At 36.1% G+C, this 19,295-nt stretch overlaps 1 protein-coding gene across 1 annotated transcript; it reads left to right on the forward strand.

Moving 5' to 3' along the window:
- Positions 1 to 2,709: 2,709 nt before the first annotated feature.
- Positions 2,710 to 8,189, forward strand: LOC127442773 (homeobox protein HMX3-like). Its single transcript, XM_051700952.1, has 2 exons — positions 2,710 to 2,972; positions 3,108 to 8,189. Exons 1-2 carry the CDS (start codon positions 2,807 to 2,809, stop codon positions 3,653 to 3,655), a joined length of 714 nt encoding a protein of 237 aa, XP_051556912.1. The 5' UTR covers positions 2,710 to 2,806; the 3' UTR covers positions 3,656 to 8,189.
- The last annotated feature ends 11,106 nt before the right edge of the window (positions 8,190 to 19,295 follow it).

The raw sequence follows: 19,295 nt of genomic DNA on the forward strand, positions 1-19,295 counted from the left end.
TCTGACCACATATATTACTCTCATTTAATGAATACCACACAAAGGGATAAGAGACACAATTTATAACGATAAGACAGTTTGCAAAAGTAGGCTATACAGATTACCATTGGCTATTGTACAATAGCGTAATCATTTTCTGATTCATGGATTTAATTAGGCTATAGCTATATAATAAAAGCGATAATAATAGTGATTGTTTTTTAAAAGTAGGCTAAGTGTAGCCTATAATTCTACTATCCCATTTATTGGCTACCTGCATAGTTTTGATCTTTATTGTTGGTGTTATAGGCTAATGGTTATTAATCCTATTTCAGCGGATAAGCAGAAACAGTTTATAAGAGACAACTGGACAATCAATAAATGACATTATTGCATTTTGATATAAAGCAATTGTATAGGCTACACTATCTGAAAATGATCAAAATATTGGTATAGCCTTTAAAATGCTTGGTCAGGGCAAGGTGCTGAACTATTAAATCAACACACTCTGTGTGATATCCTATGACTGCACTCGTATGAATTTGTACGACAGCTAACAAAGAGCCCAGATGATCCACGTCGAGTGCAAAACCACTGCATTTATCTTTCAGCAGTTTAATTCATCTCTAATATGAAGTTGAGCATCATTTTTTTTTTTTTTTTCTGAATAAATATTTCTGATATTTCTAATACTCAACCCTTATCTGCTCCTAAATAGCCTAGGCCTACATGCATGTTGGTGAATGGATTATTGCTACGTTTGCAAGCCTGCAAGGACAGAAAAAGCAATTAGGAGGTGGAATCCGACCTTCTTATATATATATATATATATATATATATATATATATATATATATATATTTATCCCCTTTTCTCCCCAATTTGGCATGCCCAATTCCCACTACTTACTAGGTCCTCGTGGTGGCGCAGTTACTCACCTCAATCTGGGTGGTGTAGGACAAGTCTCAGTTGCCTCTGATTCAATCCACACATCTTATCTCGTGGCTAGCTGTGCATGACAGCGGAGACTCTCAGCATGTGGAGGTTCATGCTGTTCTCCGCGATCCAGGCACAACTTACCACGCGCCCCATTGAGAGCGAGAACCACTAATCGTGACCGCGAGGAGGTTACCTCATGTGACTCTACCCTCCCTAGCAACTGGGCCAATTTGGTTGCATAGGAGACTGGCTGGAGTCACTCAGCATACCCTGGATTCGAACTCACGACTCCAGGGGTGGTAGTCAGTGTCAATACTTGCTGAACTACACAGACCCCACCGGAATCCGACCTTCTTAAAAATCTGGCCCGTAAATAATTTGCTCCACGTCAAACTGCTCCAAGGTGAATCTGCAGTCTTAAGCAGTTTTTTCACAAGAAACGGCTTTCTGTCCATGTGAATGAGCTGTTATAATTTTATATCCATTAGATCTCTGCAGAAGTTATTACTCTACCCCCTGAGTAACGTCATTCACGACAGCTCTACATTGTTGAACCAACGTAGTTCGAACGATGGATCTGCGACATGGGTACCACTGTTGCTGGAAACAGTCATGACTAGCTTGTTAGTTTCTCCAACGACGCATCGTACTACTGTGGATAAGCAGTGAGCTACGTCGTTGAATGGGAAACGTACCCCTGAATGGGCGAGTCTGGTGGCCTCACTCAGCCTCACAGAGAAACAGGTGAAGATTTGGTTCCAGAACTGCAGGAACAAGTGGAAGAGACAAGTTGTAGCAGACATCGAAGTGGGCAATGTTGCATCTTCCACACCAATATATCACCAAAGCAAACTTCCAGCTTCTGTATTGTCTAACCCGCCACATATATTTACACCGTCTGTTGAATTTCCCTCAAAAATTGACAAATTAATTCATTTTAATTTAAATGTGTCATGCAAAATGCCTTGCAATGTTGCTGATAGGCTACTAAGTAGGCATAGCGCCTCTATACTAGGCTATTAGGTCCTGCAATAGCCCAAGCCACCTTTTTGGGTGACAAGACATTCAAATAAGCAAACAGGGCCTATATGTTTTTTTTTTTTTTTTGACGAGCTATGAGATAAGAAAAACAAAAACGAAATGGGATGCGCACGCACACGCACACACACACACACACACAAATTAAAAATATCACAGCTTTGTGTCGCCTCATATTTTCATTCATGCTTGATGTTGTACAATATATGTAAATTCTATCTTTGGGTGATTCTTCAATTATAGGGGAACTTTTCTGTCCCCTATGAGTTTAAAAAAAAAAAAACAACAACACTTTTTAATTTTTTTTATTTTATTTTTTTATTTTTTTGTATTTATGTGTACATTTTGTATTTTTATAACAAAGTTTGCAAAAAAAAAAAAATTTTTTTTTTTTTACATTTATTTAAGTTTTACATCATGATCTGAGAATATCTTCAGACATGACAATTTTGACGGGAATGAAAACGAGGCTGTGAGGATATAGACGCAGTCTAAAAAAAAACAAACAAAAAAAAAAAAAATACAAAAAAAGAAAATACAAAAAAAAAAAAAAAAATAAATAAATAAATAAACACTAAAAACACCCAATATTGGCTTTGAAACAAAATGACCATAAACCATTTCTAACATTACAGGGAGGGAGGATGGAAACGATTAGGACCAAGTTTTCAGTAGCCTATCATGTGATTTTAGCGTCATCCTATCCTAACCATACCACGATGTGAAGCACGCAGAACCGCGAATTTCCGGTTCAGAGTGGAGCCAGCTGCCAGTCAACGCGCAGCGTCGCACAATGCAGCACCAAAGCTCTGTGAGACTACCCTCCGCATAAGAAAATTTATTGGGAAAATATGAGCAAAAAGGACATGATATGCCGGCCAGTCTCTTTAAAATTCACAATCGATAATATTCTTAAAAAAGATGTTTGCTCAAAAACGCAGCCTCCATTGGACAGCGCGTATCCATCCAGAAAGGACAGGAGGCATCAGTCAGCGCACAGAACATCAGACGAATCAGGTAGGCAGCACCAATGCATCCTATTACAGCATCGTATCTGGGACAAGCATTTCATGGCTCAAGCTAGTCTGTTTGGGTAATTTATTTGTAGCGGCGTCTAAATTAGTCTAATGGTTATATATCTTCATTTCGCAGTGCGGACGGTCATCGCATGTGTTGTCAACTCTCAGATCGATGCACATGATGCTCAAAGAGTGATTGGCATGTGTCCAAAAACGGAAAGAATGAGCAGCAGTATGGAAGAAAACGAAGAACAGAGAAGCACCAAGAATCCTAAACCAATAACAAAGAAGAAAACGCGTACGATTTTCTCCAAGAGACAAATTTTCCAACTGGAATCTACGTTTGACATGAAAAAATACCTCAGCACCGCCGAGCGAGCTTGCCTTGCCAACTCTCTTCAACTCACAGAGACGCAAGTGAAAATATGGTTTCAGAATCGTCGGAATAAATTAAAGCGGCAGTTATCTACGGACTGTGACAGATCCTGCTCACCGGAACACGTATCAACCGATGCTCTAAAGAAAATGCAGATACCCAGTTTGTACAGTGAAAATGTTGCTATATGGAGAGGATGCTTATTGCCTGTGCCTTTCCCTGTGATGCAGAATGGAAACACTTCCCCATATTTGTACTTTTCCAATGCAAATAACTATTTTAGTATTGTCGATGGAGATATGTAAGTTCTCGAAGCCTTCTGGGTCACAGAACGCTTTACATCATTTCGCTTTTGAAATCACATTAACGAAATAAAAATAATAATAAAAAAAAGAGGACACGTGATTTGAACCCCTTCTGATGACACTACCAAATAGTCAAAGCTAACTGTGGGATTCTACGTTTGAAATGTGTGTCACTTTGTCACAAAATAAGTGCAACAATTTTATTTGTGGAATAAAAGGCTAATAATAACAATGCTACTAGTAATAGTAAAAACAATAGTAATAATAATGACTATTAGGCATATGTGTTAAATGAATGAAATGTAAATGAAATTGAGGATGTCAAACTTGTGATTTTTAAATTAATTGCTCTACCGTTCTTCATTGATATTTTTTTTATCAAAGCAAAGATTTGATGCACTACACTGCTCTATCAGATAAACCAATGAGGTTTAATTGAAAGGTTATAAGCAAGTAGACCTAATGGGTAGGTATGCTATTACGAATTAGCCTGCATTTGATATAATAAGGTCGTTTTTTTGTTTTTGTTTTTTGTTTTGTGGACTGTAGGCTTCAGTATCCTATTCAGTAATTTTTGCATGTCAGTCTTACACTGTCATAGATATCGTGTGCGCTTTGCCAGAATTCATTAAATAAAAAGTACATTTGGCTTTTTCATTCAAACGCAACTGGATTGCCCAAACGACCAAAACTTTTTTTTTTTCAATAATATCTCGATGTAACAAAAGAGGCGTTCATACAACGGTATAAGGTGAAATATATATATATAATTTCAATTATATGTAATATTTTTTTATTATTATATAATTATATATACATGCAAGAAATTGTGTTTGTATGATGGGGATGTGAATATTTATGCAATTAATTAACATTTAAGATTTTTTTCCCCCAAGGGCTATTCTTCTAAACATGCTTCCAGCGCTCTTTTCGGGTCACTTGCCTCCTTTGCCTCCTTTCTGTCATATATTCAAGGTCCTGCCACTGTTAACCTGTGCATCCATTCAACCACTGCGGAAAGCATTTACTTGATTTGATAATACGCCATATTCTCCTGTCAAGACATCTGGAGCATATTTGTCTCGTAAAGGAAACAGACATATACAAAAAACACATATAGGAAAAGACGGGTTAAGAAAACTGGTCGAGCAACTAAAGAGGGATTCAATGCGATGGGTCTGTGGCATGTTTTCCTAGATGCAGCATTTGTCCTACTGATAGTTTATTGACATCCCAATGTTGTTTTTTTTTTTTTTTTTTTTTTTTTTTTTTTTTTGCTTCTTGTTCTTTCAAATAATTCAGATTGTTGAGCATAATAAGCTCCTCTTCCGGAAACGTTTTGCGGTTTGCCTTTAAGCCTGTTTCTGTCATCTTTTGACTGTTTTCGCTTTAAAGATTTATGTCGCACGACAAAACATTTGGTTGTCAGTATTTCTCCACCCGAATTATACAAATACCAAATAATACATAATTTGCAAAACACTGTTTAGCTATTTACTGCAGTGATGAAAACACTGTGGATTGATATAAACTAATATAATATGACTCTTTGCGAAAGCAATTCTCAGAGGTAGCTTATACGTATCTGTACTGTAGATCCACAACCAAAATTTGATCGGATAATATATTTTGTGAATTCATCTTCACAGAATTAAAAACGAGAAGCTTTGAAGCGGTGTAATTATGGCACACATTTACATATTCCCCGTTATCATTTTGCGCGCGTTGCAATTAAAAGCTCTTTAGGTTGAGTGGCAAAATGAGTGCAGTGCTGTACACATGAAGTATCACACATAATTCACACAACATGCTATTCAAATAATGCTGTTATTTGTAAAAAAAATAAAATAAACTAAAATAAAAATAAAAAAGTGCCCAGATCAAGTCTTCTAAATTGGTCTGGAAACCCACTTAAACAAGTCAGACGAGATCTTTGAGTAACACTATATAATTATCATTAATAATAATAAGAACAACAATATTAAACTATCTATACAATTATTAATATAGCCTGCTTTAATTATATTATACGTAGACCTACTTGAACCAGTGATCTGTTAATAATTGTATATTATTTGTTAATTACTAAAGTTATTGTTATGTGTTAGTGATATTAATGAAACACAATTGGTTGTCCATTCAGCCTTAGAGGTAGTAATTTACATCTGAATAATTGGAGATATATTTTATATATGTTGTACTTCTCTCAGACTCACATTGTGTGGGTAAATGCTGTACATATGTGTTGATAACGCTTTTAAATATACATGTGGGAAGCATTTGTCATGTATAAGTTAAATGTTAATGGATAATTTATATGCATTATATATAGTATAAATTAATAAAATAATGTAATAAAATTATTTATAATTCAAAAATCATATACAAACTTACAATCACAGGTTACAGTTGAAAATTATTTATTATTAGTAAGTAATATTGTGCATTTGGCATCTGACAAGTCTGACGTTTAACTACTTGTTAACCAGAAAAAGAAAAAAAAATAGATGCTTACCAATGGTGAAGAAATGATTAGTGGTTAATTTTACAATTTAGAAATCATAAGTAAATGAGTAATAACATTTTTGCATATACATTAATGTTTATAATTATGTATCTGTACATACACTGATCATTAATGAATGTTAATGACCAGTTTAAGGACATTTACTAATGAAGATTTGACATACTAAAAATGTTAATGCTAATTAACCTTTATTAGTCTGATAGTCTTGCCTTGACTCATAACTTGGGGGATAAGTTTTAAATAACCAAATGAAAGTCTCACCCAAAGCTTTCCAAATAGTCTTGACAGACCGAACATTGAAGTTCCACTCTTACCAACACTGTAAAAAATTGCTGTAAATTTACGGCCAAATTCCTACAGTAATCTACTGTGATTCTTAAATACAGTAGTTTGCTGTTAAAAATGTTGCATTCTGGGAGATCAAGAGCAGGCACACTGTGAAGTGACTAGTTTTACTGTAAATAGCTGTTCTGTGCAAGGCATTAGGGGAAAATGAACATTTAAAATCACGATATCATCTTGGTGAAAGCTATAGTGACATTTTGAAACGTATATTTTAAAATGATTTATTCAGACTTAATAGAAGTCTTAGTTTAATTAGTGTTGTTGTTTTGTTATCAATAGTTGTATTTTGATTGAAGTCACCATTATGGTGATTAGTGATCTCTTGAGCTGGCACCTTGGACCTTCTTTTTTATTATATTATGTTCTTCCAGCCAGTCAATTTACGTTTAAGTAAAACACAAGTTGTTGCACTGTGCTACTTGGAAAACAAAATCTAAGGTCAGACTGAATATCTGATCCTACCTTGCAAATGGCACTATATATGGTAATAATGATGCATTACACATAAAAGACGTAAAAGCAAAAACAATAAAGGATTTTTCAGCAAAATTGTATCAGCAAATTGAATGTTTGATGTTTTTGATAGCTCGAGTTTGATAAAGTTACAGCATAATTTGAGTTGTTAGCAAGACATACAGATATCAACTCTCGGCATACAAAACGCAACAGTGGTGACAATTAACAAACATACTTTTATGTAAATAAGTAAGAGCTGAACATTAAAATCCAAGTAACTTAGACTACAACAAAAACAACATCAAAATAAACCAGTAAATAGTAAAAAATCGAAGTAATTTCTTCATGCCACAGTGCATGCTGGGAACATAGCTGTTAATTTCAACAACAGTAGATAGTATGTAATTTGACAGCTATATGCTACTAAATTACAGTTGTATACTGTAGCTGTAAAAACAGTATCTAGCTGTTAATTTCAGCAACAGCAAGACACCATTAATTTTACAGTAACATGCTGGCAACCCTGCTGGCAGTTCTTTACTGTTTTTTGACGGGAAAATCTTTAAGAGTGAAGTTCATCAATAAGGGATCAAATTCTGTATGTTTGTATGGGAATGCGTAGAAGATGAAACCGTTTTAAGTCACAAAGCTTTTCACATACCTCACATTTAAATAAATACTGGGTTTAAAAAGGATTGTTTATCCTTTACACAAGTTATATTTACAAAATGTATTTCAATAAGTGGGACTTTACACATCTTACTGAATGTAGCTCAACTGTCTGGATTTTACCAGCTATATATTTCACACCTGACGCAAGAAGAATCAGACCTTCCAAATAAAATCCACATAAACCCCCTCTGCAGTCCAGAACTCTGTCTTTGGTAAGATAAAAAATCCTCAATGCCATGGTTCTATACAAACGCATTAACAAACAGGCCAATTGATGACTCATAGTTTGATAGATATTGCAGTCAATAAGCTAGACATATTATACATGCATGCTTTTGAATTTGGCTGTTACCTTCTGCTGCTCCATTTTTAAATCAAACTTATAATTTCCTCTCTCTACTTTGTGCATTGTGCTCATGTTTCCAATTGGACAACAATGTTCTTATTTTTCAGAACACCTTATGAAACAAAAATTCTCAATTCCAATAGCCTAATGTGGTCTATAAAAACAATGGTCTTTTTTCATGTTTACTAAGGCCCAAGTACTATTTATATTATTTTATATAAGTTTGTAATATAAAAAATATGTATTTTCAATTTTAATTTATATAATTGTATATTTTATACAGTACTTTATATATATATATATATATATATATATATATATATATATATATAAATAAATACTATGAAAATAGTAATTGTTTCTTTTTTTTTTCAGTCAGCTTGCTATATTATTATCAATAAAGATATCATTAGCTGAATGTAATCCAGTAACAACAGCACAAATCTACAACAAAATTTGTAATTTGCAAGGGGGTCGTGTCATATGTATTTGACATGACAGATGATAGATTGTATATGTTCAGAAGCTGCTCTGAGGATTGAGGTTTTGAGAGAGCTTAATGGCACAGCATATTACAACATAAACAACATCCCATTCATTAGACCATGAAACTAGAGAAGAACTGTGGGAAATTCAAACACCTCTCAGTAGAATTCCACATGACTTATTGATCTAGAAATCTTTGAAAGTGTCTGGAGACGTGGCATGACACATGATGCTACTGTCAACTGAAAGCAAGCAAAGAAATTGAAGTTTGGCATTTAATAATATAAGCCAGCCTTTCCAGCAAATTCACAGGATCATTGTAATCACCAACGTAATTCCTAACTCTTCTAACGGTGATGCCAGTTTCACAGATAATGTCACACCCTTACAATGGATATTCTCTCTAATCTGAAAAAATTTGAGTATTTTCCTTATTAGAGAATTTGAGAAAATTGCACTCAATATCCCAGTTCCCAATACACACACATAAGAAAGCTGAGATACAGTATACTGTGCTGTGACATGATGAATCATGGATAACATATCAAATTTGGACAGTACAAATGAAAAAATCTGACCCTATGTCCCACAGAAGCCCTCCAAGGTAAGACTGCCCAATCCCAAGCTGCCCAATGCATAAAAGATTTCATGTTTTCAGACTATTGAACATGGTGAAAGATATTAGTAGGAATCAATAACATGAGTTAGAAGAAACTGATACTAGACTAATGGATGTGGCTCAGTGGAATCAGAGATAAGGGGTTAAATTAATATGTGCCAGGGTTCATGATGACAACCTAACCTCTCTTAATGGATGTCTATTGACTGAGTTTGATCAGGCTGCTTGGAGTACAATGTGTCAGCCAGAGGTCTAGCTGGCGCCTGTGGGTGTGAGAAGATATGCCCAACTCAGGCTTCATGTCCACGAAAGTCAATATCAGCAGCAGCATGTTAGCACAGTCTATTAGTTAAAGCTTTTTGTTAGCTAACATGGAAGTGTTCAGAAAAAGTGTTTGTCGAACATACAAAAAATGGAGGAGACGAGGGCTAGTTGTCACACTTTTTAATAGTGAATATAGGCTATTATAGGCTTTTTAAACAGTGAAACAGATTGAAACACAAAACTATTCATGAAGCAGCAAAAACATAAATGGTAATGCACAAAATTACCAAACCATTATTTGGCTATCAAAAATGTTGTTGTTTTAAATTTATGACATTAAAAAATATGTCATAACCTAGTTCAACTTTTTGGTTAAAATCTACCTTAATTAGTAGAATGTATGCTAGTGTAGTTTTATTGTGTTCACTTGTTTACCCAACAGTTATTACAAAAATATGATAATATTGGAATTGCAGAATATTCTAATTTAAGATCTTTTTGAGCAAGGTGTTTGAAACAGTAGGTTGACCTTTCTTAAGCTAAACCAAAGTCTTTCTAGCAAGTCAGTCTACTGTCAGCCATCTTTAGAACGCTCCCGGGAGGCCATTTCCAGTCATGCTAGTGCAGCTCCTATCTACTTCAACGGGAGAACACCGAAATCTAAAAAACGGTTGGTCAAGATTACAATTAAAGAGCATATTTTCAGCAGTAAGATCTGACAAAACAGGTATCATAAATTGTGCTTCTTTACCTCATATTACACTAAAAAACATTAATTTTCCCAGCTTGTATAGCTAATGCGCATGCGCATTTTTGAGTTGATTGATAGGTGATATCTGTATCTAAATGGTGATTGGCTCTTTTACGTGTAAGGCGGGGCTTCCTTTCTACATCCGGTGACCACTGGGCATGAGAGCTCCTTGGTTGGGCGTTCCAATTTCTCCCATTCATTTGAATAGAAGTGGCCACCTCTACTAAATAAATAGTCTCTGGCTAAACTCAGTCTGTGCTTACTGAAATTCTAATCACTGACCCCAGTGGCCAAAGCAGGGAGTGTTTTTGAACCTAAGGGCACATGCAAGCTCCAGTTTCAGGGTGAAATGTCCACAGAGATGCGCCAAAAGTGATTTGTAAAGCGAAGTTGTTTTTTTGCTGTAAATGATATAATTTAGTGAAGAGGAATGCATATTTTATTAAAGTTACCCCCAGACCCAAACCCCAACCCTAAACCCAACTGTCAGTGGAGTAAAAATGTAATGATAGAGGAAGAACCTCTGAATCAGACTTGTCACTGATTTTAACGCTGGTTGCAGCGCGGGACGAGTACCCAGGTCTCCCAACCAGCAGACACAACATGGTCTCTGATGCACTTTTGAACCGATGCAAATATGCCTGATGGGAGGTGGCGCTTTTCAATAACTCAGTGGAATGGGGCTGATGTCAGGGTACTGGAACATTTGGGAGCAAAATGCCGACTTTCTGTGTGATCATGGTTTGAATCCAACATCCAAAACCACTACTAAATACAACAAGGACTTTTGACTCAAAGTCAAAATCCTTACAGTTACTGAGATATAGTCCTTGTGCTAACTTCCTTTTGTGACAACAAGCCCCAGACTCCCCTAGCCTCATGCGACCCCATGTCCACATGTGTGGATGTTGTATTTTGGCCTTGCTATACGCAACAGATAATTTAAATGAAACCGGCTGAATACTGTTCGCAAGAGTCTACACTGTCATTTAAGTTAAACTTCTGGCGCACCGCGAGTCTGAACCACATCAGCATGATGTTGATATACAGGAAGAGCTGCTACTGGCACAGCACAAACAAAAGTGCCTCTGGTAAGAAACCATTAAGTTTTTTGATTGAAACCTGTTTGGTTGTAAAGAGTAGCGTCTATAATTTCGTTTGATATGCGGCTTTAAAAATGTTTTATTAATCACGCGTCAGCGTGCTGATAAATATGAAGTCCACATATGTTGAAATTAGAACTGCGTTCCCTCAAAAGTTGAAAAAACATGTTAGTTATTTTGAATATTTTTCAACATTAACACATTTGTGAGTCAGTTCACTTCATTTTAATATAAATTTTGTTATTGTTATATTTTATTATCACTGTACAATATGGTTCTATTCATTAACATTAGTAAATTAATTCCTATATATTTTCACACTGAGAATAAAAGTATTTATGCAAAAGCTGAAAAATGTTGCTTTCAGAGGCCTCATCTGGAGGATGAAAATAAAGTTCATTTCTAACTGTTCTGAGACCAGTGCAGACAAACAGCACACTGGAGGTTAAGTCATTTACTAAATAGGGATCAAGGGAGCAAGGGTGTATCCTATTGCTTTCTATGCAGCTAAGTGCATTCACTCCTAAAATCCGACCAGTTGTTCAGTTTCAGGCTGCAGATGATGTTTGGACCATTAAATATGTTTGGCAGACATAGGACAATGATAATCAGTCCATAGATTCAGAATTGTCTAATGCATCATTTTATTTTAACACGGTTGACAGTGATTTGACGATGCTGGCCATTACTTTTAATAAGAATTATTAATTCAACTTTAAAGAAAATCAGCTTTAATGTTTATAATGTCACAAAAACATGGATAACCAACACTCCTGGACACATAATACACTATTTGACGAAAAAATCTGACTTGAAATTACTTAAAATTTCACAACTTAGTTCTGCTGTCCACATATGAATTTATTATTTTTTTATTTTTATTTTTTTTGCTTGTTGATTAGGTCCTGCTAGCTACAAATCGAAAAGGAAAATGGAAAATGCACACAGCAGTCACACAGGGGTCTCAGGAGGCTAGAAATTTGTCACAATTAAGTTTGTAAGGGCATTATATGAATGTTTATTTTTTGGAGATGATCTTCTTTTTTTAAAGCTTCTTCTATTTTTAGAGCCTGACACTTTTGAGAGATTTTGTCTAAACACTGAACATACATACAGTATGTATATTCCATGCTGGAGACAAAAGGTTTAAAAAGGGGAAAACCATCTATAAATATTTATAGACATTATGCTAAGATAGGAAAATTAACAACAGCAAGATCGTGATTGAAAATCTATAAGTAAAATATACTCTTTACTACTGCATTCTTGCTGTGCCCATTACTAAAGCTCAGCTCAACAGAAAAACAGAACTCAACCAATGTCTCAAATGTGAAAACCAGTGGTAGCCAGTGAAGTGTTCAGTGATGTAATTAGATCAAAACAGGATAAATTTGGAAGCTTTACAGAAAAATTACATTATTTTGCCATGTTACCCATTATATATAGCACTAATTCTAGTCTGTTGATACACAGCATGGACCACATTTTATCAACAAAACACACAAGATATGAATCTCAGTGCCGTTTCACACCAACAATACTGAAATTCATTTTGCATATTGTGTTTACAGCAAACTTCAGACAACCACTTATACTGCATTTCACCTCAAAGGCCTAATTGAGGTGACAGGGGCCCGAGGCATAAATGAACATCTCCTGTTGTCAGTGTGCACAGCAGCTCTGTGTTCAGCCCATGCCCTGGAGAGAGTGATGTGATGTGAACTGTCATCAGCTATTCATGCTACTATTAACATGACTATTAACATTATGCCTCTGTGAGGATGAGTGATCTTTGTAAAGTTCAGAGTTCACACTTTCTGGCACCATCAACAAATGCTCTGCCCTTTCACTCATTTGAGGTCATGGTGAAAAAGCTCAAATAAAAAAGTGTTTTGTATCCCATAATCTAAGACAACTTTTTGTTATTGACCGGCGGTTAGCCTGATAGCATACAAAATCATATTTTATTACCACAGAGCGGTACTGAGGTGCTGAATTATTGTTTTCCCACTAATCTACAGATTTATCTGTGTTGGCAGAGGTGAGCATGCACTGCATTGACATATTACATTATATTTAGAAAATGCTCACTGTGTGAGCAGACACATCTGTATTGACAAGCACATGCTATAATCTAGATAAATCCGCCAATTTGTTCGAGCTGACACAATCAACAGAACTGAACTAGATTCAATAAGTTGCACATAATCACACTTATTGAACATTAGCCTTAAGTAGAACAGGAAATCAGGGAAGTCAGATCGGGGGGGGGGGGGGGGGGACTACATTTTTGTCTTACCTTTAAGTTGTCAAATGAATCACTTTTCTCTGTGAGCTGGTTGATCAAGTCTGGTTTTTAAGCACTTTAGAGTGGGAAAAACTCACATGCCACTTAGGTAATTAGCAGAGTTAGGAACTTGTAGGCAAGCCCAATGACATTGTACATTTCACTGCATCTAGCTGCAAACTTTTAATTCTTTTGATAGGCTGTTTTTCTGCTCTTTCCTTTGGGGCATTCACACCGAATGAGTTTTTGTGTTTATCCGGGCTGTCTTTCTATTGTTTTTCCATATAAGAATGCACTAGACGAACCTTGTGCCATGTCTTGCTGTTTTTTTCAATCACTCGCGCAGGAGTGCCATGTTTTTTAGAGGCTATGACAAGTTAAAAAGAACTGTTGAAAACTCGCCTCGAGACACCAGCAATGCTCCATTCTTGGAACTGCGTCTTTTTTTAATCGCAAAGTGTGAATGTCCCAATTCTCTTTCTTCATTCCAGCGCCTTTAAGTAATGACAAATCTGGGTACATGAAACATTCTTGAAAGAAGCATTATTGGGCCGTTTTTTTAATTTTCAAAACTAAATACATTGTACAATAATAATTCTATTTTCAAGGGGATTTTTTAGTATTATAATGCTGATCTGTCTAGCAGCCCACCAGCCCACCGGGAAAAGCCCTGTGATCAATCTGCCCCTGCCCCTTAAAAACCACACAATCATATCATGCATTTAGAAAAGTATGCTGTAAATGATGTGTCGCCATCAATACAAATAAAAAGTTTAACACTTTACAATAAGGTTCCAACACAAACTAACAATGGACAATACTTTTACAGCATTTATTAATACATTTTTAAAATCAAAAGTTGTAAAAACATGAACTTACAAAGACCAATTGTATTTTTATTAACTAATATTAACAAAGATTCATAAAAAATATATTGTTCATTGTTTGTTCTTGATACCTAATGCATTGACTAATGAAAACAAATGGAACCTTATTGTATATTGTTACTATAAAAAGATATTTCAACTAAAACAGAGAAGCTGTTTGCAGCCATCACACACAGCGTTTCTTCCTTGCCTCCCTTGTGTGAGATGGTGGAGCAGAGAGAGATTTGGGGAAGTGCTTTAACAGATTGTTGTGTCACCGTAAAAGGGCTGTAATAAAGTCATAGTCCTTTTGCATTTTGCATGACTGGAAGGCCCGCTCCTCTCGCCTGTCTGCTCAGCTCATATCACGCTCTATTAACTGGAGCGGCTGATGGCTGCAGGTTTCCCCTATCTGCTAGTTTGCTGAGCGTCTGTGCCAGATAGCATACTCCAGCCCTGATGGGAGAGCACATTCTACTTGAGAGGAGAGACTAAAGAATAAACTATACTGGCAAATTTCTAACTATCATGCAGCACAGATGCATTAGCCAATGGATGTTAACTGGAATGAACCATGAGATATGGCTGCTTGGGGGGGGGGGGGGGGGCTATTTAGCTCTTAGCTTGAGAATGTTTTGAGGCATAGCCTCACATTGATGACAAGTAAGTAGATCTGAGAGTTGGCTCAATGACTACTGTTTATGGAAAGCCACCACACACCACTGCAAATAAGAGTCAATCTGTCAGAGAATCCCAGCTTTCATTTGAATGATATTGATCATTTCGTGACGCAGAGAGTCATGCTGAAACGTGAAACTTGGCCTGCTACTTAGGGATCTCGTAGCAAAACAGAAACAAGCGACCTAATTATTAGGAGCCAACAAGAAAGGTTTAAATTAATTCAATGAAAAGCTTTTATTTAGCCAATATGGTTTAATAAAGGACAATGGTAGAAACTTTTTCAGTCTTGCTGATCCTAAAGGTTTCTACCAGCATTTCCATTATCAAACCACAAATAATCGCTTTTAATAGATTAAACCTTCTGTCTTTCATACAGAAGTGCCAAAGTTTAAATTGTCACAACACCCATATGGCCACATCAGAGTATTTTCAAACTTTGTGTAAGAACAAATACATAAGCAGGAACACAATATGGTTATCATTGGTATCAGAGAATAACCTTTACATACTCAAATGGACACTTTAGCTATCTCAATTAAAATTCGTCTTGTCCTTGATCAGGCCAAACGATTTTCCTATGTTTACATCTCTCATCCACGCTGGGACAGTGTTTTCCAACTGGGGACCCCCACTGGGCCACCAAGGGGTAGCAGGTCCATGGAAATTGTCAGAGACCAAAAAAAAAAAAAAGTGCTAAAAATAATTGTAATAATAATAATATCTCACGGCTTTGGTAAAAATGCAATATATAAAAAAAAAATGATTTAATTTTGTCTTTATAATATCATGCTTATATATGGGTTGTTTTACATTCAAATACACTGTATACGTGACTTTATGTTTCAAGAAGGGGGTCTTTTGCAAGGGGGGACCATCATATTTGGAGGTCCTTGGCATCAAAAAGTTTGAAAACCCCTGGCCTAAGAGATACGTAAAAGTTCCATTCCTTGTTCCACCTGACTTGTTTGGTATCTCAGAATTAATTTTCCCAGCTAGAGTGAAAATGTGGAGTAGTAGTCTGTGCTTGTTTTTGTGCTTAGTACACTTTAGAGAGTCCGCCAGCAGCAAAATAACAGGAGAAATCATTACATTCGGAGTGACATGCTGTGAGAGCCAACAATGAATTACTGCTTACTGAGAGGGTTAATTAGGCCTGCTATTGCAGTTCTGGCTTCACTCACTTTTCGTGCCGTTAAGGGCAAATTGAATGTTCAAGTGAGAGGATTAAATGCCACTTGTGCGTGACAGCCTTGTTACAGCTTTCACAGAAGAGAGGGAAGCAGAAACTATTGTTTTATGAAAGGCACTGAGCAGTAGCAGTGCTCCCTATATGCATATTACGCAGTCTGCGTAGGGCACCAACTCCCTCAGGGGGCACTGTATTATCCTATAGGGGCACCAGAAACTCCAGCGACTGCCCTTCCTCACACGTCATACATAATTCAAGGACCCGATAGCAGTTGCAGAACACAAATGAAGCTTTCTCTGCACATATTATGCATGATAATCTTCTAGACTTTTAATTGTTATTATCATGTTAAATTAAAGTAGACAATCACTTTTGTTTCTATGTCTTGTTGCTTTAGGTTGTATGCCTATTGCAGTGAATGACATCAGGGTGAGTTAATTAAGATAGAATTTTACTTTTTGGGTGAACTGTTCCTTTAAGATCTCTAAACAGAGGCAACATTCTCTAAAATCACACTGAAACAAACTGCAGCAGCCCCATTCTCAGTGTGACCATGGAAATTAATTCACTAAGCCTTTTTGCATAAGAAAGAACACTTGGTTCCACAAGAACAGCATACTGTCTCATTCCAGTAGGAAACCCAAACATGTCAAACTTCATACATTTTGCTGGAGAGTTTAAGTGAAATAAAAGAGGTCTGACTACAAGTGACATCAAAGAAAAAAACGAAAAAAACATGCAAATGGACATTCAGAAGGATTTCATTACTATTTTAACATCCCACTTTTATGTCAGGTCTGTTCATCTACATGCTGACCTGTGCTTGATTCTAATCATGGTACAAACAGCCTGTGGTGTGACTTCTCATGAATTAGCATTCCCACAGGTCCTTTGGACATTTATTTGAATCACATGGGTTTAACTTGATGTTGGCCTAAAATGTCAAAGCGCTTCAAAACGTCTTGGCAACTGCAAATATATTGATTTCAGCTTGGCAAGGAGGTGTAAAATCTTTTGATCTTTGGCAAACAATGTTTCATATTGCCTAAATTGCCTAAAATGTTACTTCACAAGGAACATTTAATCATGAATGCTTTTTTTTCTCCAAACAAATAGAATTCAAAACTATTCTTGCAATTTCATTAATGATGCAGAAAGATAGCAGAAAACAACAAGCCACAAAGAATGCACAGAATGAGTATAATACTCAACAAATATCAGTAAAGGGATGTTTCTAAACTGAAAATACATAATGACCACACAATATTTTGTTTGTATAACTTTCATACTTGTGATTTAAAATTAAAATACTTCAAAGAATTTTGAAGATTTAAAAATCTCCAAAGTTTTAAGAACATTCAAATGCTCAAAGATTTAAAAATGTGAAATTCTGTATAGTGTTACGTTTGTGGACTAGAATGTAAAGGAGTATGTAGCCTCTCATTAGCAAAAATGTTTGGTCTTTTAAACACAAATTGATCCAAGGTGAAATATGTGTAACTGATTAAGACTGATGTGACCCAAAAAGGAAAAACACATGGTTTTTCTTCCTATAGGGCAAAGTGAGGATTAACCTAAATTCTGTTCACTGAAAGCATTGGTGAGGTTAAGTATAGCATTTGCTGGGTATTGACGCTGACTACCACCCCTGGAGTCGCGAGTTTGAACCCAGGGTGTGCTGAGTGACTCCAGCCAGGTCTCCTATGCAAAAAAATTGGCCCGGTTGCAAGGGAGGGTAGAGTCACATGGTGTAACCTCCTCGTGGTCGCGATTAGTGGTTCTCGCTCTCAATGGGGTACGTGGTAAGCTGTGTGTGGATCGCGGAGAGTAGCATGCTGCGAGTCTCCGCGGAATCATGTATAAAGAGCCATGTGATAAGATGCACAGATTGACGGTCTCAGAAGCGGAGGCAACTGAGACTTATCCTCCGCCACCCGGATTGAGGTTAGTAAACGCACCACCACGAGGGCCTACTTAGTAGTGGGAACTGGGCATTTCAAACTGGGAGAAAAGGGGATAAAAAAATAAATTTAAAAAGTATGGCATTTGCAGTGCAAATGCTACAAAAGGGAAAGAGATATTTACAAAACAAATATCTGACAGTAACTGAATCCTTGCATATGGAATATCTCCACTGAAGTCAGGAATTTCTTTGAGTTAGGCTTACTAACCCAAAAAGAAAATTGTTTTAGCTCTAACCTAATGTAATGCATGACAATATTAAATAACAAGTGATAAACAACCAGACTTTGTGTGTCTCCATATGCAACGGTGCCCTACAGAATAATTTGTTTTCATCTAATAGCACACTTTGTACTGAGCTTATTATGTTGTGTCACTGCACAAACCTTTTAAATAAAGCATCATGATATTTTTTTCTATCCCTGCACTTAGCATATCCTTTTCTAGCTCTTTACAGTTGCTACAGATATACATATTTTTCATGTGGTAGCATTTCTGCCCTAGAGCAATGTGGGGGGAAAACCTGTTCCACTTTTAAAAGAGTATTTTGCATATTTAATGATTGCCTCATGATTAAGTATGTGAAAAGCATTTAAAGGGAATTATGGTTTCTCTTTTAGAAAGAGATTCTTTTTGACAAAGATTCTGGGATAACAGATCTAAAGAAATGCATTTACACAATTCTTAAAACAGCAATAAATAAATAAATAAAAAAACACTATTTCCCACCTGCATCACCTCAATTTTTCTTCCTTGTAATTTCGTTTCAACGGTTAGAATGCAAGTCCCATACAGTTCAAGCAAAGTTTTAAGACTTGCATGGCTTCATGGTTGAAAACACAATACAGGGATTATCTCTTGTTATTTGAAGTAAGATAATACAAGATTATGTCTTAATTGGATCTGTGAAATCAACTGTGAAATGCTGGGTTTCATTCTCAGAGTATTGTTAGTGTTGTCGTCTTTGCATGGGAGTATTGAAAAGGAGTGCATAGATACTGCACATGGTCTTGAGCATTGGTTTTTGTACTGATTGAAATTCTGTTTAAGTGTATTGTACTGATGAAGTGTATTTTTTAAGCCCTA

Source organism: Myxocyprinus asiaticus, chromosome 1, assembly GCF_019703515.2.
Source record: "Myxocyprinus asiaticus isolate MX2 ecotype Aquarium Trade chromosome 1, UBuf_Myxa_2, whole genome shotgun sequence".
NCBI lineage: Eukaryota > Metazoa > Chordata > Actinopteri > Cypriniformes > Catostomidae > Myxocyprinus > Myxocyprinus asiaticus.